The sequence below is a fragment of the Phyllobates terribilis genome, unplaced genomic scaffold, assembly GCF_046119375.1.
Source record: "Phyllobates terribilis strain yellow unplaced genomic scaffold, ASM4611937v1 Scaffold_1__5_contigs__length_1240528914, whole genome shotgun sequence".
NCBI lineage: Eukaryota > Metazoa > Chordata > Amphibia > Anura > Dendrobatidae > Phyllobates > Phyllobates terribilis.
Genome location: NW_027362761.1, coordinates 794908311 through 794925830, shown reverse-complemented (window position 1 = coordinate 794925830; position 17520 = coordinate 794908311). Strand labels below are relative to the sequence as shown.

The 17520-nt window shown below is 48.6% G+C and overlaps 1 protein-coding gene across 1 annotated transcript; it reads right to left on the bottom strand.

The window, feature by feature from the left end:
* Nucleotides 1-5391: 5391 nt before the first annotated feature.
* Nucleotides 5392-17149, bottom strand: LOC141171264 (protein kinase C theta type-like). Its single transcript, XM_073655200.1, has 2 exons — nucleotides 16710-17149; nucleotides 5392-6020 (listed from the first exon to the last, which is right to left on the bottom strand). Exons 1-2 carry the CDS (start codon nucleotides 17145-17147, stop codon nucleotides 6006-6008), a joined length of 453 nt encoding a protein of 150 aa, XP_073511301.1. The 5' UTR covers nucleotides 17148-17149; the 3' UTR covers nucleotides 5392-6005.
* Between the last annotated feature and the right edge of the window lie 371 nt (nucleotides 17150-17520).

The window sequence follows — 17520 nt, the reverse complement described above, 5'->3', positions numbered from 1 at the left end:
TGCAATGTAGTTAACCCTTAAATACACAGGTAGTAAACTAAGAAACTAAAACTGTAGTGAGAAAATAGGTTTTAAAAAGCCCAATAAATCTAAACAGGTAGAAAAGCACTCAGCAGGTCACAATGCAGCACTCACCGCAATTCACACAGGTATTTTCTGCAGGATTCCCAAATACCTCTTCACTGAAAAACAAGTCACACACTTACTTTTGTTCGCACTTACGCTCCGGACACACGCAGCTCGTTCACACTCTCAAACTAAGAGATTTAAAGAGTTTTTTTTTTTTTTTTTCTTCCTTTTCCAGCAATGTACCCTTCACCTCAATGCACTTCCATTCTTGAACTCTGGCCGCTGGGCAACTTGTGACCAGGTGTTCAATCTTCTTTTAAGTGCAAAAACTTCAGTAAACTTTTAAACATGAGGGACTCTCTGTCCCGAGGTAGACGTTACAGTCTTGTTATAAAACCAGTAGGGGGCGCTTTAGGAAGCGCAACTATTTACAGGGAATTGGCCGTTCCCAGTCCTCAGCCGGTTGGAAAAGGGGGAATGGCTCCTCTCAGTCCTCAGCCAGGTAAGGGAAGAGGGATGGCTGTTCTCAGTCCCCAGCCAGGTTACTTAGGGGATGGGGCAACTTTCACACAGGTAACAGTCTCATAACAGTTCCTTTACCCTGACGGGTAACTATTTACACTTGTGCGCTGCCACTTTTCAGTAGCGGTGTCCTCCTTGCGCACCTTCCTCAGGATAGTCTTCAGACCAGTCTGGGTCCTCTTGGCTTTCCTCGTAGCCGTAGTGCTGCAGTTCCCCCTCGGTAAGCCGGTGGACATGGAGGGCGTACGGTCCTTTGGCGCCCTTGTGCCGGGTATAGGTGACCACATCACCAGGGTATATGTCACGTCCACGGTGTCCCTCTGGCAGATGGCTTTCGACGTCCCTGCGGGTCACAAAGACGTCACCGGCGGTTTCCAGGTCCCTTATAAAGCCCCAGCCATTCTCCATCTGGAACTTTATCATGGTCCCGGTGGCTCGGAGACCGCGGGCGGCTCGGGGGTCTTGACGAGCCTTGCGTTTCTGCTCGGCACTTTGGGCCTGAAGCCGCTCTTCCCTAACGCGCCTTTCTCGCCTTTCCCGCTCAAAGGTCACCAGCTGCTGACGACAGGACTCCAGACGGCAGGCTGCGTCTGCCCGGGTCTCCTGAGTAAACCCCATTAGGTTTTCGCCAGTGGGGTCCCACTCAAATTGGGCGTTCTCTAGTGGGGGCAAGGTGACTTCTACGGGCTCCAGAGCAGGTATCAGGGGCTCACGCGGGGGCTGGGTCTTCCATGGTCGACCGCTGACCAGCTCGGCCGGCCACACCAACGGCAGTCCATCCAGACCGGTGTGCTGGGCAAACAGGTCCGCGCCCAGCGGTGGTATAGCGGATGGCCCCGGTTTGGGAGCAGTGCCCGGGGGCACTCGGCCTTGCAACCAGGCCGGGGGTCTTCCGGTTGTGCCCGGTGGCGGCCCAGTCCGGGAGGGGGACGCTGGTGGGGTAACGGCGCCCGGGTTCACTAGGCCTTGCGACCCGGCCGGTGACGCCTCTTTCTTCACCGCGCCCGAGGTCGGGGGGCGTGGCGCAGGGCGGGGCGTGGCCGCGGCTCCTGCCGCTTGAGGCCTAGCCGGGAGTAGTGACGGCGTGGCAACAGGTACGGTGAGTGGGGCTTCGGGCTCTGTAACGGGTGGCTGGAGCAGGCTTGCAGCTGCTGGGCCTGGGGTGGTAACGTCCCCTTTACCTGCCTCAGTCCTCGTGGCTTCCTCCGCGGAGTCGTCTCTGGCCTTCACTCCTCCTTCACTGTCCTCAGAGGCAGGCGTACTCCGGGGTGCGGGTGATGCCTGCCGCTGGCGGGTTCCAGCCTGCCGGGCCACTTCATCTCTCCACCCGGCAAGCGCATCCCGCTGCGCCCGGACCATCCTCCGATCCAGGTCTTCCAGTGCAGCTTGCGCACGCTCCGGATCTCTGGGGAGCTGCGCCAGGATCTCCGCCAGGCTGCATGGCGGTTCAGCCTGCAGCAGGCTCCGGGTCAAGGTATTGGTGCTGCTGAGTGCTTCCTCCATTCCCGGGTGCGGTCTGTCTAGACTGATCCAGACCGCGCCCTGCCCCAAAGTTTTCTTCCTTTCCCACCCCCATTGGGGGTGGTCCTGGGGCAACTTGGTGACAATCACTTTCAGGGCAGCCCCCCCACGTTGATGGACATCTCCACACCCGCACTCATGGCTAGTAGGGGCGGGCTCCTTCTTTGGCACCATTCTGGGACCTGGACCACGATGGGAGGTAGCCTCCTGTTGTCTTTTGGCGCGCACATTATGGCGTCCGTTCTGCTAGGGCGGGCGCCATTTTTCAACACATTCAATTCGATAAAACAGTCTCTTTTCAGGCGCACAATACCCTTTGTGGCGGGTTGGTCACAATCCTGCCGACTACGCCAAAGCTGACTCGCCCCCTGGGCCATGGGGCACTCGGAACTGGGCTTCAGGGCAATGCTGGGAGTAGTAGCGGCGACCCGGTTCCGTGGCTCAGGGTGGTCAGACCAGTGGCAGTCTGCTATGTGCGGTAGGTAATGTCTGACTACGCCACCCGTGGATTGCGGCAATTATGAACCGCCGCTGCAAGGCAGACCGCTGAGGCTGATGGTGTTTGCAGCTGAGGTAGTGTTACTCCCCACGGGAAGAGTGCAGCCCCAGGGCAGTGTAGAGGATGGTGGGGGTGATGGTGCAGAGAGTCCCAGTGCCGGTAGTGCTGGAGGAGCAAGGAGTACACAGACAATGTACTGCAGTCCAATGTCTTTTACTCACAGTTCATATGCTCCGGGTCACTTCAGCGCAAGCAGTGACCACCCAAGCCGTGCGGTGTCCACCAGGTGAGGGACTCGGTCAACCCCCAGGCACTTCAGGAGTATGGTTCAGAGCTCCTTCCTATCCTTCCTTTGGCTCATGCCCCGCCAGTGACCAAGCTTTTGTCCAGCTCCCGCGGGTCTATGCGGGCAAATGTGGGCCCTGTTTCCCGCTACCCTATATGGTATGCCTTCCTAGCAAGGTTTAGCAAGGGGTCGCACCAAGTGATGGTCGAAAACCTCCGGTTCTTGGCTGAACATTATAAGCTTCCACCAAATTGGGATCCGGTACCCTCTTCTTGCCTGACCCGTCACCCGATTCACGTTGGTCCTTAGGGTCCCTTCCACCTTCTTGTTCCTGAGCCCTTCTGTTTCTTGGCCACTTCTTTCTCTTTCCTGTTCCTTCTCTTCTCAGGCCCCGGCCTTTTCTCTAGGCCTGCCTCTGAGCAGAGCTCCCACAGAGCCCCCGCTCCCGCTCACCTCTCCACTGTATTTCTCTCTGACTGAACACTGATCTAAGATGGTGCCCACCTTTTATACTTCCCTCTAGAACATGAGCCCAGGTGACCAGCAACCAATGAGCTTCTACCTACGCTCAGGAACCGTCCCCTCCTGCTCCTACATCACCGGGTTTTCCTCCCCCCTCCCCACTCCAGCCAGGGACATGGTCTGTCGTGCCTGCATTACTGTCTAATGGGAGCACCGTTGAGCTGTCCCTCGGAAATGGGGTGTGTGTGCTGCATGCAGCTACCTGAGCCCTGGTCTATACTCCATCCTTACCCGGGAGTGGAATATCACACCTCTGGCAGAGGTGCAATACCTCTGTAGCGACCGAGCCCTCGGGGCGCTACATCTATATCTCTCCTCAGCCCCTATATACTGCCTCCATATACAGTTAATCGCTCTTCAGCCCCTGCATACTTATGCAGCATTCTTCTGCATCTGCAGCTCGTTCCATCCCCTGATCCTGTTGCTCCTCACCTGGAGGCAGGAATAAGCTTGTCCCAAAATATGTGCAGTGTGCCTCTGCGTGCGCACGTCCTAGTCTTCCTGATGAGGCAGGAAATTCAAAGGTACAGTGCCGATGAGGCATGCTTAGGTCAACCGCATGGTGCCTCAACTGTGCTGTATCTTGCATTAAATCACCTGTGTTCCATCACAGTAGCATCTTACAGATTGTGATGGGACTGCAGGAGATTTAAAGAGTGTTACAATAGTGCAGAGGCACTTGAAAGCTGGGTGAACCTGAACAATTACAAGAAGACCGGCCCAGGGCATTTGCCCCTCTGCCCCCCAGCTCAGCCCGCCCCTGATATAGATCTTCTTAACCCTGCGTCGGGCACAATAGGCCTCACAGGCACAAATCACATATTTTTGTTTCCCCATCCTCTCCAAGGCACCTGGAGATCCCACTCCTCCCAGTACCTTCCTATCTTAAGGTGTTGCTTGAAACCCCCCTCAGTTTTACCACAGTCCTTACAGAGAGAAGGCCTCTCAGGCTCATTGTGCCTGAAGGTTCTCACTTTTGAAGGTTCCGTGCTTTCTGGGGTTTTTTCATTACAATTGATTATTTTGCTTGTTTTATGAATGAATAATACAAAGTGTGTGGATATTTCATAGAAATAAGTAGGGTTTTCTTACAAATAAGAGGGTATTCTTAGAAATGGCCACTCAGGCACATTGCGCCCGAACATGTAATAATTATCTCTGATATGATATGATAATATGATCGGCCAACCTTGCTTTTCTCTCTGCCAATGTGTTTCTTCTGCTGAACTTTTAACGTCTTAATCTGAGTGAATATTATTCCAGTAGCATCTAAGTGACTTACAATTACGTTTTCTCCTAATTTTAATGTTTAGTAATGGTTATACCCTGAGAACTGGAGGCTATTTGGCTGTAGTTGTGAAATTTGGGTACTTTTTGTTTTATTATGTTTATGGTTATTACATTTTTTTTTGCATATGATTTTCTGTACTCTCTTGTAATACATCCCTATGAATGTCACTGATTACTTCTAGAACCCAGAAATTTAGTTAATTAGATATTACAGGTCGTTCTCTAACCTGTGCCTGTCAGGTGTAATGCGCCTGAACTCTGGAGTGCCGGAGATGCGGCTGACCCAGGGTTAATGATAGATTCTCATGGTCACTTTTTTAATTATAGTATGTAAAAAGAAGAAACTTAACTAAGAAATACAACTCAGAGCAGAATATGGCTAGTCAATAAAAATAAAAGCAGGTACACAAGTCATAGGGTGGAAATTAGAAAATTTTATTAATGGCTCGGTTGGAGGCATGTAGTTTGATAAATGTTAGGAATATTTTAGATCCACTGACTTTTATTGATTCAGGGGAATGGGAAAAAATTCCTTCCCAACTTCACTTAGGAAAGTCAGACTAGTTCCCTGGATTAACTACTATAATACATTTCATTAATCCAGAGGAAGGCGAAAAAACCTCATTGAACCATTGGCCAATTCAGATTCAATTGAGGAAAAATTCCTTCCTGATTCCACGCATGGCAGTCAGACTAGTCACTGAATCATTTACTAAGTAATTGTAGGGGAGTGGGTGAATGGTGGGGGGTAGCTGTGTTGATCTAGAGGAAGGAAAGAAAAAACCCCTTTATGACATCTGCCAATTTGTCCTGATATAAGGGGGAAAACAATCCTTCCTGACACCAAATATGGCAGCTGGAAAATATTCCCTGGATCAAATACCCATGTTAATACTCACGTCATACCCACAGCATGAAGTGTAGAAATCTGTCTCCAAGACTATGTGTTGGTAAGTATCCTGGACTTGCTGGTCGTAGCTCAAAATACAGAAATAATTCTTCAGAGCTAAAGGAATCGATGTCTTCAAGAGATGTCGATGTCATGCCAAAGGTCAGAGGATTCAGAGCCAAGAGAGAGACTGGGGCAGCAATATGGTGTTATTCATGGCACTAAATCAGCAGAGAGAGTCGTAGTCCAGAGTAAGCCAAGGTCCGGCACACAAGCAGCGGGCGGAGGAGGCACGCAGTCCTGGGCAGGTGGCGCGGGTTCATCCTACTATGTCCAGCTTGATGACAAAAAGTATAAGTCAGACACAGGGTGAAGAGCTGGTTCATCTTCCGGCCAATCCAGATGGTTCACTCCAGAACATGCTGCAAGAGAAAGAAGTGTACAGAGATATAAAAAAAATCAATATGATAGTGCTCAGGCATTAGACATCTTCAGCATCTGCATCAATACTTGCTATATTCTGTTAAGTAATATTTAATATAAGTACACAGTTCCTGTAAGTATTCTCATATTGCTAACAATGGTTATGGTCATAGTTAGAGATGAGCGTTGTTCTACTCGAACTGTTCGCCAATCTCAAATTCGAGCTGTTTTGGGCGGTGTTCGAGCCGGTCGGCGAACACGAACAATTTGAGAAAAATTCGGCTGTTCGAGGTTATGTTCGATAACTGTTCGTGCACCAAAATCATAACTGGATTTTTTCTCAGTAATGATGAAAATTAATGTTAATACGCAGTTTGAGTGTACAGCGGGGCGGGGGGAGGGGCAGGGGATGGATCTCTGCAGGAACAATGAAGATCTCCATTTTTTTTTCTTTTTCCCGCATTTGCAGTGGGGAGGTGCAATCTGTCAGCCTATCAGCAGCGCACACACGGAGCGAAGTGCTTTTTTTCACACAAGCAAGGGCATGTGTGATTGGCAGTGTATGTCACATGTCCTTGCCCTATAAGACCAAGCCATTTTCCCCGTCGCCACCATTTTCTCACTGCTGCAGCTGCGTGTTAGACGGCACCGCTGTTGCTGTGTGCGCTATACCTTGTTAATTTCAAGCCAATTTTCGCACAAATATACAGATAGCTTGGGAGTAGGGAATAGTTGTGATTGCAGTCCTTTTAAGGACTAGGTTACAGCATTTCCTACGACTTTTATCAGGCAGGTCTGTGCTCTTAAATAGATAGATTGTGGGAGTAAAGACTAATTGTAATTGGAGTCCTTTTCAGGACTAGGTTACATCAGTTCCTATCAGTTTTTGCCAGGCAGGTCTGTGCCAGTGCTGTGCAAGTTTTTTTCACAGCATTTGGCTGAATCTAGCAAAGCTAATCCTTTTTGGCCTATTGCAGAGTGTGTTAGTCAGTGGAGTAGCCTATCTGTGTTGCAAGATATACCACCTGTGTATAGAATACCAATTTTTTTACTGCACCTAGTGAAGTAAAATCTTTTGGGCATAGCATCATTCTATTAGTCCATCTATACTGACCTCCATCAGGTTGCAAACTGAATATAATTTTTTTCTGCATCTAGCTCTGAAAAAATATTTGGGCTTCTAGCAGTGTGTGGGACTTGGTCTATTAGTCCATCTATACTGACCTCCATCAGGTTGCAAATTAAAAATAATTTTTTTCTTCATTTAGCTCTGAAAAAATATTTGGGCTTCTAGCAGTGTGTGGGACTTGTTCTATTAGTCCTTCTATACTGACCTCCAGCAGGTTGCAAATTGAATATAATTTTTTTCTGCATCTAGCTCTGAAAAAATATTTGGGCTTCTAGCGGTGTGTGGGACTTGGTCTATTAGTCCATCTATACTGACCTCCATCAGGTTGCAAATTAAAAATAATTTTTTTCTGCATCTAGCTCTGAAAAAATATTTGGGCTTCTAGCAGTGTGTGGGACTTGGTCTATTAGTCCATCTATACTGACCTCCATCAGGTTGCAAATTAAAAATAATTTTTTTCTTCATTTATCTCTGAAAAAATATTTGGGCTTCTAGCAGCGTGTGGGACTTGTTCTATTAGTCCATCTATACTGACCTCCATCAAGTTGCAAATTAAAAATAATTTTTTTCTGCATCTAGCTCTGAAAAAATATTTGGGCTTCTAGCAGTGTGTGGGACTTGGTCTATTAGTCCATCTATACTGACCTCCATCAGGTTGCAAATTAAAAATAATTTTTTTCTGCATCTAGCTCTGAAAAAATATTTGGGCTTCTAGCAGTGTGTGGGACTTGGTCTATTAGTCCATCTATACTGACCTCCATCAGGTTGCAAATTGAATAAAAAAATTTTCTACATCTAGCTCTGAAAAAATATTTGGGCTTCTAGCGGTGTGTGGGACTTGGTCTATTAGTCCATCTATACTGACCTCCATCAGGTTGCAAATTAAAAATAATTTTCTTCTGCATCTAGCTCTGAAAAAATATTTGGGCTTCTAGCAGTGTGTGGGACTTGGTCTATTAGTCCATCTATACTGACCTCCATCAGGTTGCAAATTAAAAATAATTTTTTTCTTCATTTAGCTCTGAAAAAATATTTGGGCTTCTAGCAGTGTGTGGGACTTGTTCTATTAGTCCTTCTATACTGACGTCCAGCAGGTTGCAAATTGAATATAATTTTTTTCTGCATCTAGCTCTGAAAATATATTTGGGCTTCTAGCAGTGTGTGGGACTTGGTCTATTAGTCCATCTATACTGACCTCCATCAGGTTGCAAATTAAAAATAATTTTTTTCTGCATCTAACCCAGCCAATAGTTTTGGCCTAATACCACAGTTTGGCCACTCAGCTCTGCTCGGTTACCATCCATTGTTTTTTTGTGCAAACAACTCCAGAGTTGTGAATTAGTTAACCACCAAAATGAGTGGAAAAAGGCCTGCTGCTGGTGGAAAGGGGAATAGGCGTGTTGGGAAGGGGAAAAAAGGTTGTGTCCGTGGGGTAGGTGCAGAAGAAAGACCATCTTCCAGCCAAACTAAAATGTCTACTTCTTTTAGCGGACAATGTGATAAGATCCCTTTCTTACGGCCACGCCAATCGCTACAAATTCCAGATGAGGCACAAAAACAGCAGGTGCTTCAACGGATATCAAGTGCTCCTTTAAGTGGGCTCTCCTCCACATCAACTTCAACATCACAAATACTCCAGTCCTCAAAGGTGTCACCCAAATCGCACTTGCTTCCTCACAGCTCCCAAATCTCCAGCTGCCCGTCTGAGTATGAGGTAGAACAGATGGTTGAGTCTGCAGAGCTGTTTACTCATACTATAGCCTGGGAATCAGAGGTCGACTCCAGCGCTTCTGTGAATCCAGACGAGGAAATGATCTGCACTGATGCCCAGAATCTTTATGAGTCGGATCCAGGACCAGACGCAGAAGGTTCTGACCATAATGTAGACCCTCATTCCCAAACTGTAACTCCTGTTGGTGGAGACAATGAGGAAGACGATGATAAGACTCAAATACCTGATTGGAGCGACAACTTTAGTTTTTTGTCAGGGCAGGAACAGGTTGGCTCTGAGGACGACGGGTGTGATAACGCACAGGGTGATGATGATGAGGTCGGAGATCCCACTTACTGTCAACCCACAGTCAGCCAAGAGATGAGGTCAGCAGAGGAGGTGGAGGAAGATGCTAGTGACGACGAGGTCAGGTTGCGCCTTCCTGGACAGAGACGTAGTACTGGAAGCACGTCAACAACTGCATCCTCAAACACAACTCTGCCTCTCACCACAAGTCGTGGTGGCTCTTCAGGTCGCATGGGTGCTAAGCCTTGCATAGCCTGGGCATTTTTTCAGATCGATAAAGATGACCCAACTCGTGTTATCTGTAACATTTGTCAGCAAAAGCTAAGTAGAGGCCAAAAAATACATAGTTTGAGTACTTCATGCATGAACCGGCACATGGACATGAAGCATAAGTTGCAGTGGGAAGCTCAGTGTGCTACAATGCGGTCTAGCCGGCCGGGCCAACCACCGTCTGCCATATCTTGTGCATCCGCGGCCTCTTCATCCTCTGTGACTGGGGGGACAGCAGTCACACCTGTTTTGGGGCGCAGACCTGCCACCTCTTTACCCGCAACAGCCAGCGTGATTGGCAGGTCATCATTTTCTTTGGAGGTGGTAACACCAGCTGGTCTTGAGCGCTGTCCGACATCGATAGCACCACCTTTGGATCAAGGCAACCTAACATGTCCGCCTGCATCTTCCTCACAGACCGGCAGTTTGCCGGGGACACCCTTATCAACCCCGTCTAAGCACAATAGCCAGCCCTCGGTCCCTCAGATGTGGACAAGTAAAAGACCATTTCCTCCTAGCCATGAGAAAGCTAAGAGGTTGAATTTCACCATCTGCAAGCTCTTGGCTACAGAAATGCTGCCTTTCCGCCTGGTGGACACAGAGGATTTTCGAGACCTTATGTCCGTCGCAGTGCCCCAGTACCAGATGCCCAGTCGGCACTACTTCTCAAAGAAAGGTGTGCCTGCGCTCCACCAGCATGTCGCACACAACATCACCGCTTCTTTGAGAAACTCTGTGTGTGACAGGGTGCATTTCACCACAGACACTTGGACGAGTAGGCATGGACAGGGGCGTTACATGTCGCTGACTGGGCACTGGGTAACTATGGTGACAGCAGGACAAGGGGCTGCTGTCCAAGTCTTGCCGTCCCCACGAGTTGTGCGTCAATCCTCTTTATGTCAAAGTTCCTCCACTGCTTCTGCCTCCTCAACATCCTCTCGGTCTTCCACCTGCACCCAAAGCCTGTCTGGTCATGCCACAAGCTTTCTAACTGCGCAGAAGGGATCCTGCACACCTCCTTACTATGCTGGCAGTAGGGCTCAACGTCATCAGGCGGTTTTTACATTGAAATGTCTGGGAAATGTGAGTCACACAGCTGAGCAGTTGTGGTCAGCTCTGGAGAACCAATTTCATGAATGGTTGTCTCCACTGGACCTGAAACCAGGGAAGGCCGTGTGCGACAATGCTGCAAACCTGGGTGCGGCCCTTCGCCGGGGCAATGTCACACACGTGCCTTGTATGGCTCACGTGTTGAACCTGGTTGTCCAGCAATTTTTAGCCCACTATCCCAGACTAGATGGCCTTCTGCAGAGGGCACGGTCGCTGTGTGCTCACTTCCGCCGTTCGCATCCCGCAGCTCAGCGACTTACATCTCTACAGAAGTCGTTGGGCCTGCCACTTCACCGGCTAAAATGCGATGTGCCTACCCGGTGGAATTCAACTCTGCACATGTTGCAGCGACTGTGGCAGCACCGACAAGCCCTGGTGCAATACGTTCTGACGTATAGCCTGGGCCAACGAGATTCAGAGGTGGGGCAAATCACGCTGGAGGAGTGGTCTCAGATCAGGGACCTATGCACCCTTCTGCACAGTTTTGAAATGGCGACGAAGATGTTTAGTGCTGACGATGCCATTATCAGCATGACTATTCCGGTGATTTACATGCTGGAGCACATGTTAAACAGAATTCGGAGTCAGGTGGTGGCACAAGAGGAGGTGGAGGAAGTAGAGGAGGAGGAGTTGTATGCGGAAGGGCTAACATCTGCAAGGTCCAGACGGTCGGCAGCACCAAGGCGGCAGGCATGTGAGGGTGGGGGAGATGATTTTACCAGGGCGCATGGTAGTAGCCAAACTAGTGAGGAAGGTGCAGGAGCCCAGGAAGAAGTGGAGGACGAACTGATGGAAGACTCATCAGATGAGGGAGACCTTGATCACATTTCTGTTGTGCGAGGTTGGGGGGAGAGGACAGAGGAAGGAAGCATGATTGTTTCCTCGCCACCAACACAACAGGGACTTGGTGCTCCTGGATGCGCAACACACATGAGTGCCTTCTTGCTGCACTACCTGCAACATGACCCTCGAATTGTGAGAATTAGAAATAATCCTGACTACTGGGTTGCCACACTGTTAGATCCCCGGTACAAAAGTAAATTTGCAGAAATTATTCCTGCCATAGAAAGGGATGCACGCATGCAGGAGTATCAGCAGAGACTGTTGCAGAATCTTACATGTGCTTTTCCACAAAATACCAGTGGTGCACGTAGTGAATCTCACAGTTCCAACTTGCCAACCGTGGGACCGTCAAGTGTTCAGCACTCAAACCGTAACAGAACCACAGTATCTGCTGGTAACATCAATTTTGCGGAATCATTTCACCACTTTTTTAGCCCATCCTTTGCAAGGCCACAGGAGACAAGAAGTCTGACACATAGTCAACGCCTAGAGACGATGGTACAGGAGTATCTCCAAGTAAACATTGAAGCCACGACTGTGTCACTGGACCCTTGCTCTTTTTGGGCTTCCAATCTGGATAAATGGCCGGAGCTAGCCACTTACACCTTGGAGATCTTGTCATGCCCCGCAGCCAGCGTTCTGTCTGAACGTGTGTTCAGCGCTGCTGGTGGTGTGCTGACAGATAAGCGCACGCGGCTCTCCACTGATAATGTAGACAGACTCACATTCATAAAGATGAACAAATCATGGATCCAAAACGACTTTTCTACCCCTGTGTCATCCTGGGGAGAGTAAAAGCTTGATGATTGGTTAAAATCACCCTACCAACCGTTTTAAGCTTTCAAATTACTAATCATGTTTATCTGTATCTTGACTGGAAAATAATTTGGGCTTTGTAGCAGTGTGCAGCACTGATCCTATTAGGCCATCTATAATAAGCTTCACCAGATTTAAAATTAAAAATAATTTTTAGCTGCATCTAGCCCGGAAAATAATTTTGGGGCTCCGAGATGCGCAAGACACATAAGTGCCTTCTTGCTGCACTACCTGCAGCATGACCCTCATATTGTCAGAATTCGAAGTAATCATGACTACTGGGTTGCCACACTCTTAGATCCCCCAAACTTTTCGATCAACCTTTTCATTTTAATAAAGACCAAAAAAATGGTCATTTTTGAAATTATAAGCATTAGCAGGTTGTTAGAAACTGAAATCAAACAGTTTTCAACTCAAAACTTTATTCTAGGTGATGTTACATTTTCACATAGGACCCCTTGTTCGAAAGGAGCTTCTGAACTCTCTCGTCCATTGAATTTGTCAGGTTTTGGATGGTTTCTGCTTCAATTGTTTTGCATGAGGACAGAATACCCTCCCAGAGCTGTTGCTTAGATGTGAACTGCCTCCCGCCATCATAGACACTCCTTTTAATGATGCTCCAAAGGTTCTGAATGGGGTAGAGGTCAGGGGAGCATGGGGGTCACACCATAAGTTTGTCCCCTTTTATGCCCATATCAGCCAGAGATGCAGATGTTTTATGTGCAGCATGAGATGGTGCATTATCATGCAGAAAAATGATCTTGCTGTGAAATACACGGTTCTTCTTCTTGAACCATGGCAGGAAGTGCTGTTTGAGAAAATCCACATACATTATGGAGTTCATCTTTAGCGCCTTCAGGGATCCTAAAGGGGCCGACAATCTCTCTCCCCATGATTCCAGCCCAAAACATTACTCCAGCTCCTCCTTGTTGGCGCTGTAGCCGTGTTTGCGTGGGGTGTCCATCAACCAGCCATCCTCCACTCCATTCATCTGGACCATCGAGCGCTGCACGGCACTCATCCGTGAACAAAACAGTTTTGAAATCAGTCTTCATGTAATGTTTGGCCCACTGGAGCCGTTTCTGCTTGTGTGAAGTGGATAGAGGAGGTCGACAGGATGGCGTATGCACAGCTGCAAACCTCTGAAGGACCCTGCATCTTGTTGTTCGGGGGACGTTGGAGGCACAAGCAGCTTCAAAAACTTGTCTGCTGCTATGACAAGGCTTTTTTGCCGCTGCTCTTTCAACCTGACGTAATTGCCTGTAGGAAAGAGTCCTCAATTTGCCCTTATCAGCACGCACACGTGTGTACTGTGAATCAGCTACATACTTCTTGATTGCCAAGACACTTCATCCTGATCATCGCACAATGTTGATTGTAGTCATGCCTTGACCTAAACACTCCACAATTTGTTGCTTCTCAGCAGCCGACACATCCTTTTTCTTTCCCATTTTGGCAGAAAATGTAGGCTGCTTAATAATGTGAGAGAGCCTTCTTAAGTAGTCTTGCCTTTCATTGGACACACCTGCCAAACTAATTAGCACAGGTGTCTGCAATTGCTTACAGTGATATAAAGAGCCCTGACACACATCACCATCAATGAGTTTAACTGACAAACAAACAAATTCTTCCCTTATCACTCCTAAACACTTTTTGCATAATAATTTGGAACGCGGTGTACATGTGCTTTTCCACAAAACACCAGTGGTTCACGTAGTGAATCTTACAGTTCTAACTTGCCAACCGTGGTCTGTATGGAATTGTTCAATAAAGGGCCCAAAATTAAGATAACATAGATGGGAGAGGTCTCTATGAATAGGAATTCCTAAGTATTTGATACCCTGTGAGGGCCAGGCAAAGGGAAAGTTGGACTGGATGGAATCCTATATGGATTTAGGGAGGGAGACATCGAGGGCCTCAGACTTCGCTGCATTGATTTTAAAATTTTACCATGTAACAAAGTGATCTATTTCAGCCATAACAGTAGGGATGGATATATGTGATTGAGTGATATATACTAGGACATCATCAGCAAATAGAGAGCACTTGTACTCGGTGCCTCCCACCTCAATCCACCTAATATTGGGGTTATGGCGAATTGATGAGAGCAGGTGCTCCGTCACTAGGATGTATAAGAGAGGGGACAGAGGACATCCCTGCCTTGTCCCATTGGTGATTGTGAAAGGTGATGAAAATGTTCTGACGCACCCCCTGGGCCTTGAGACACCCGGAGCCGGACCCTTTTTGGTGGATGCTGGTGGTTGTAGTCTTCGTGGCGGCGATCCGGTTCCGTGGCTCAGGGCGGTCAAACCAGTGGCGGAACTATTTATGTGGTTTTTGATGTTTAAATGTCCGACTACGCCACCCGTGGATTGCGGTCAGAGTGAACCGCCGCTACAGGGCAGACCGCTAAGGCTGGTGTTGTGGGTGCAGCAGAGCATAGCATAACTCCCCACGGGAGGAGTATAGCCTCAGGGCAGTGTATGCGGAGGATGGGGGTGATGGTGCAGGGCAGCAGCAGTAACGACACGGAGTCAGTGATGCAGTTCAGGGCCTTTACTCACAGTTCTTATTATCCAGACCACGTCTGCAGGTAACGGCTGCCCACGTCGTACTGTGCTCACCAGGTGAGGGGCTCAGACAACTCCCAGATAACTTTGGAGCGCTTCACAGGACCCCCTTTGTGTGTCCTTTGTCTGGCCTTTCTTACCAACACTTCTGTCCGGCTGCCTCGGGCCTCCTCTTGGTAAACTTGGCGCCAGTTTCCCTGACCCTATGTGGTGCCTTCCTAGCAGGTGGAGCAAGGGGCTGCGCCACATAAAATGTCAGAGCCTCCGGTTTCTAGCTGAGGGTCGTTTCCTGCCTCCACTAGTTCGGGGACCGGTCTCCCCCTTTGGCCTGACCCCTCCACGCAGGTGGATTCGGGCGTGCGGTGGCGACTCGCCCGTCCGCACCCCTGGGATCCCTTTATTCCTCGTTCCTGGAGCCTTCTCCGCTCCTCTTCCTTCCTTCTCCCTCTTGCAGGCCTGGGCCTCTGTTACTAGGCCCGCCTCCGGAGCAGAGCTCATGCAGAGCCCCTGCTCCCTGCCACTTCTGCTCAGACTTCTCTGCACTGAACTAAGATGGTGCCCACCTTTTATACTCCCTTCTCAATGCACCCAGGAACTGCTTCCTCCCTGCTCCTGCACTGCAGGGTTCCCCTTCCTCAGTGTTCCCTCCCCCCACTCCAGCCAGGGACAGGGACTGTCGTGCCCATCTCAGGGGCATATTGGTCGCCCTGCCCCACGGCAATGTGGTGTAATGCATGCAGGTGTCGGGTCCTGATCCACACTCCATCCTTATCTGAGAGTGAGATATCACACCTCTGGGTGAGGTGCAATACGTCTGTAGCAACCGAGCCCTCGGTGCTACAGTTCCATTTATCTTCAGCCTAGGTGACGTATTGTGATACAGGGCCGTGATTTTGGCTATAAAAGGGTCCCCTAGACCCCTACCCCAAGCTTTTTAAGAGAATCATATATGGCGTGCCAGGAGACTCTATGGAATGCTTTCTCAGCATCCAATGAGAGTATCTACTTACAAATTTTTAACTGCATCTAGCCCAGGAAATACTTTGTGCCTAGTAGCAGTGTCTGCTAGTCAGCGGATTATCCCGGCTGTTAAGCAAGCTACACCACCTGTAGTTTGGACACTTAATTTTTTCAAAGGAAATGCTTCGGGACCACGGGATACTTAGTGAAGAGCATCAGGAGGCACCCCAAGGCATAGGGGCTGGGACTGGCACTAGGATGCCTTGCGGTGGACAGCCGAGCTCGATCCTTATAAAAGCTTTTTAACTGCAGCAGCTTTAGTGGACGCTACTGGAGCTGGAATTACGCGGCTGCTGGCATGAGACTTGCCCTCCAATAGATCCTTGTAAATGGATTTAAAGTGTATTCATTCAAATTAGAGGGACAATTTAAATTAAAAAGCTTAGAGCTGCCTCCACCACAAGGGGGCTCTCTCGACCCACCAGCGGACAGGCACCAGTATTGGGAGAGGGGGGCTGGCCGTCAGGGTTCACCGCGGCTCTGGCACAAACCCGGCGACACGGAGGTGGCACGGGCAGGAGCGGACTGGCCGTCTCGGCTTCTCACTTTTTGGATTTTAGAAGGGCATGACATGCCTATATCTGTGTCTCCCCCTCCTTTTACTCCTCCACCTCTTTTCTTTTCGCATGACTATATGTACTTGTCACTTTTCCATGTGTTAGTTGTGTCTTCTGAGCAGTTTGTCAGCTTTTGGACACCTTTGAAGGTGTTTTCTATGTGTTTCTATGTGTTTTTGTTTGCCTGCCATTGGTTTTAACGGTGTTCGAAGGTGTTCGACGAACAGTTCGACGAACAGTTCGGCGAACACACGGGTGTTCGACGAACCGAACCGAACTCGAACACTACGGGGGTGGCTCAACACTAGTCATAGTGTGTAAATCCTAAAATCTTTTTGTAATAAGTCTTCACTTACATGGAAAGGTATAAAAGGAGGCTGTGCTCTCCTCTGCTCCAGTTCCTCCCAACAGATGGTCCCGAAAAATGGGTGGTCTCTGATGTTCCCTGACACACCAAGGCGCCTCTCTGGATTCTTCCGTAGCAGCTTCTTTATTAGATTTTTCACGTCTACCTCTAGCCATGTTGGAAATTTTAACTTCTCGGTGGTAATTGACTTGTAGACAGCTTGCTTCTGAGGCCCGTTGTAAAATGGGGAACGTCCAGATGACATTTTGGACACCATTATCCCCAGGCTCCACCAGTCTACTGCTACGCTGTATGATTTATCCAGGAGAACCTCTGGGGCCATGTAGCGGAAAGTTCCCGTCCGTCCATAGATCTTACTGGACGCGGTCAGACCGTCTTTCGCCACCCCAAGATCTATAATTCGGGCGTGACCATCTTTATCCAGCATGATGTTGGCTAGTTTAATGTCTCTGCAAAGAAAAAAGAAAATGTATTACTTGGTTTTCACACATAACCACAAGACACATCTGAAAGGTGATAAGGAGCAGAAGAAGAGGAGACTGGTAAAAAGCTGCATCATTTATGGTAGAGATCATTCCTGAACCTGACTACTCAGACAACAGTTTTCATTATCTGAGTTACACTGGATACATAGCATCTATCTGTATAAATAGCACCACTCTTGTCCATGGCTATATCTGGTATTGGCGCTTAGTCTCATTCAAGTGAATAGACCTAAGCTGCAGTAGCAGACATAGCCCATGGATATCAATGACGTTCCCAAGACAAAATAAATAATTTTTTCTTACCGATGGGCGATG

Excerpts from the sequence above, each read along its gene's own strand:
- LOC141171264 (XM_073655200.1), bottom strand. The coding sequence starts at position 17,147 with ATGCTGGATAAAGATGGTCACGCCCGAATTATAGATCTTGGGGTGGCG.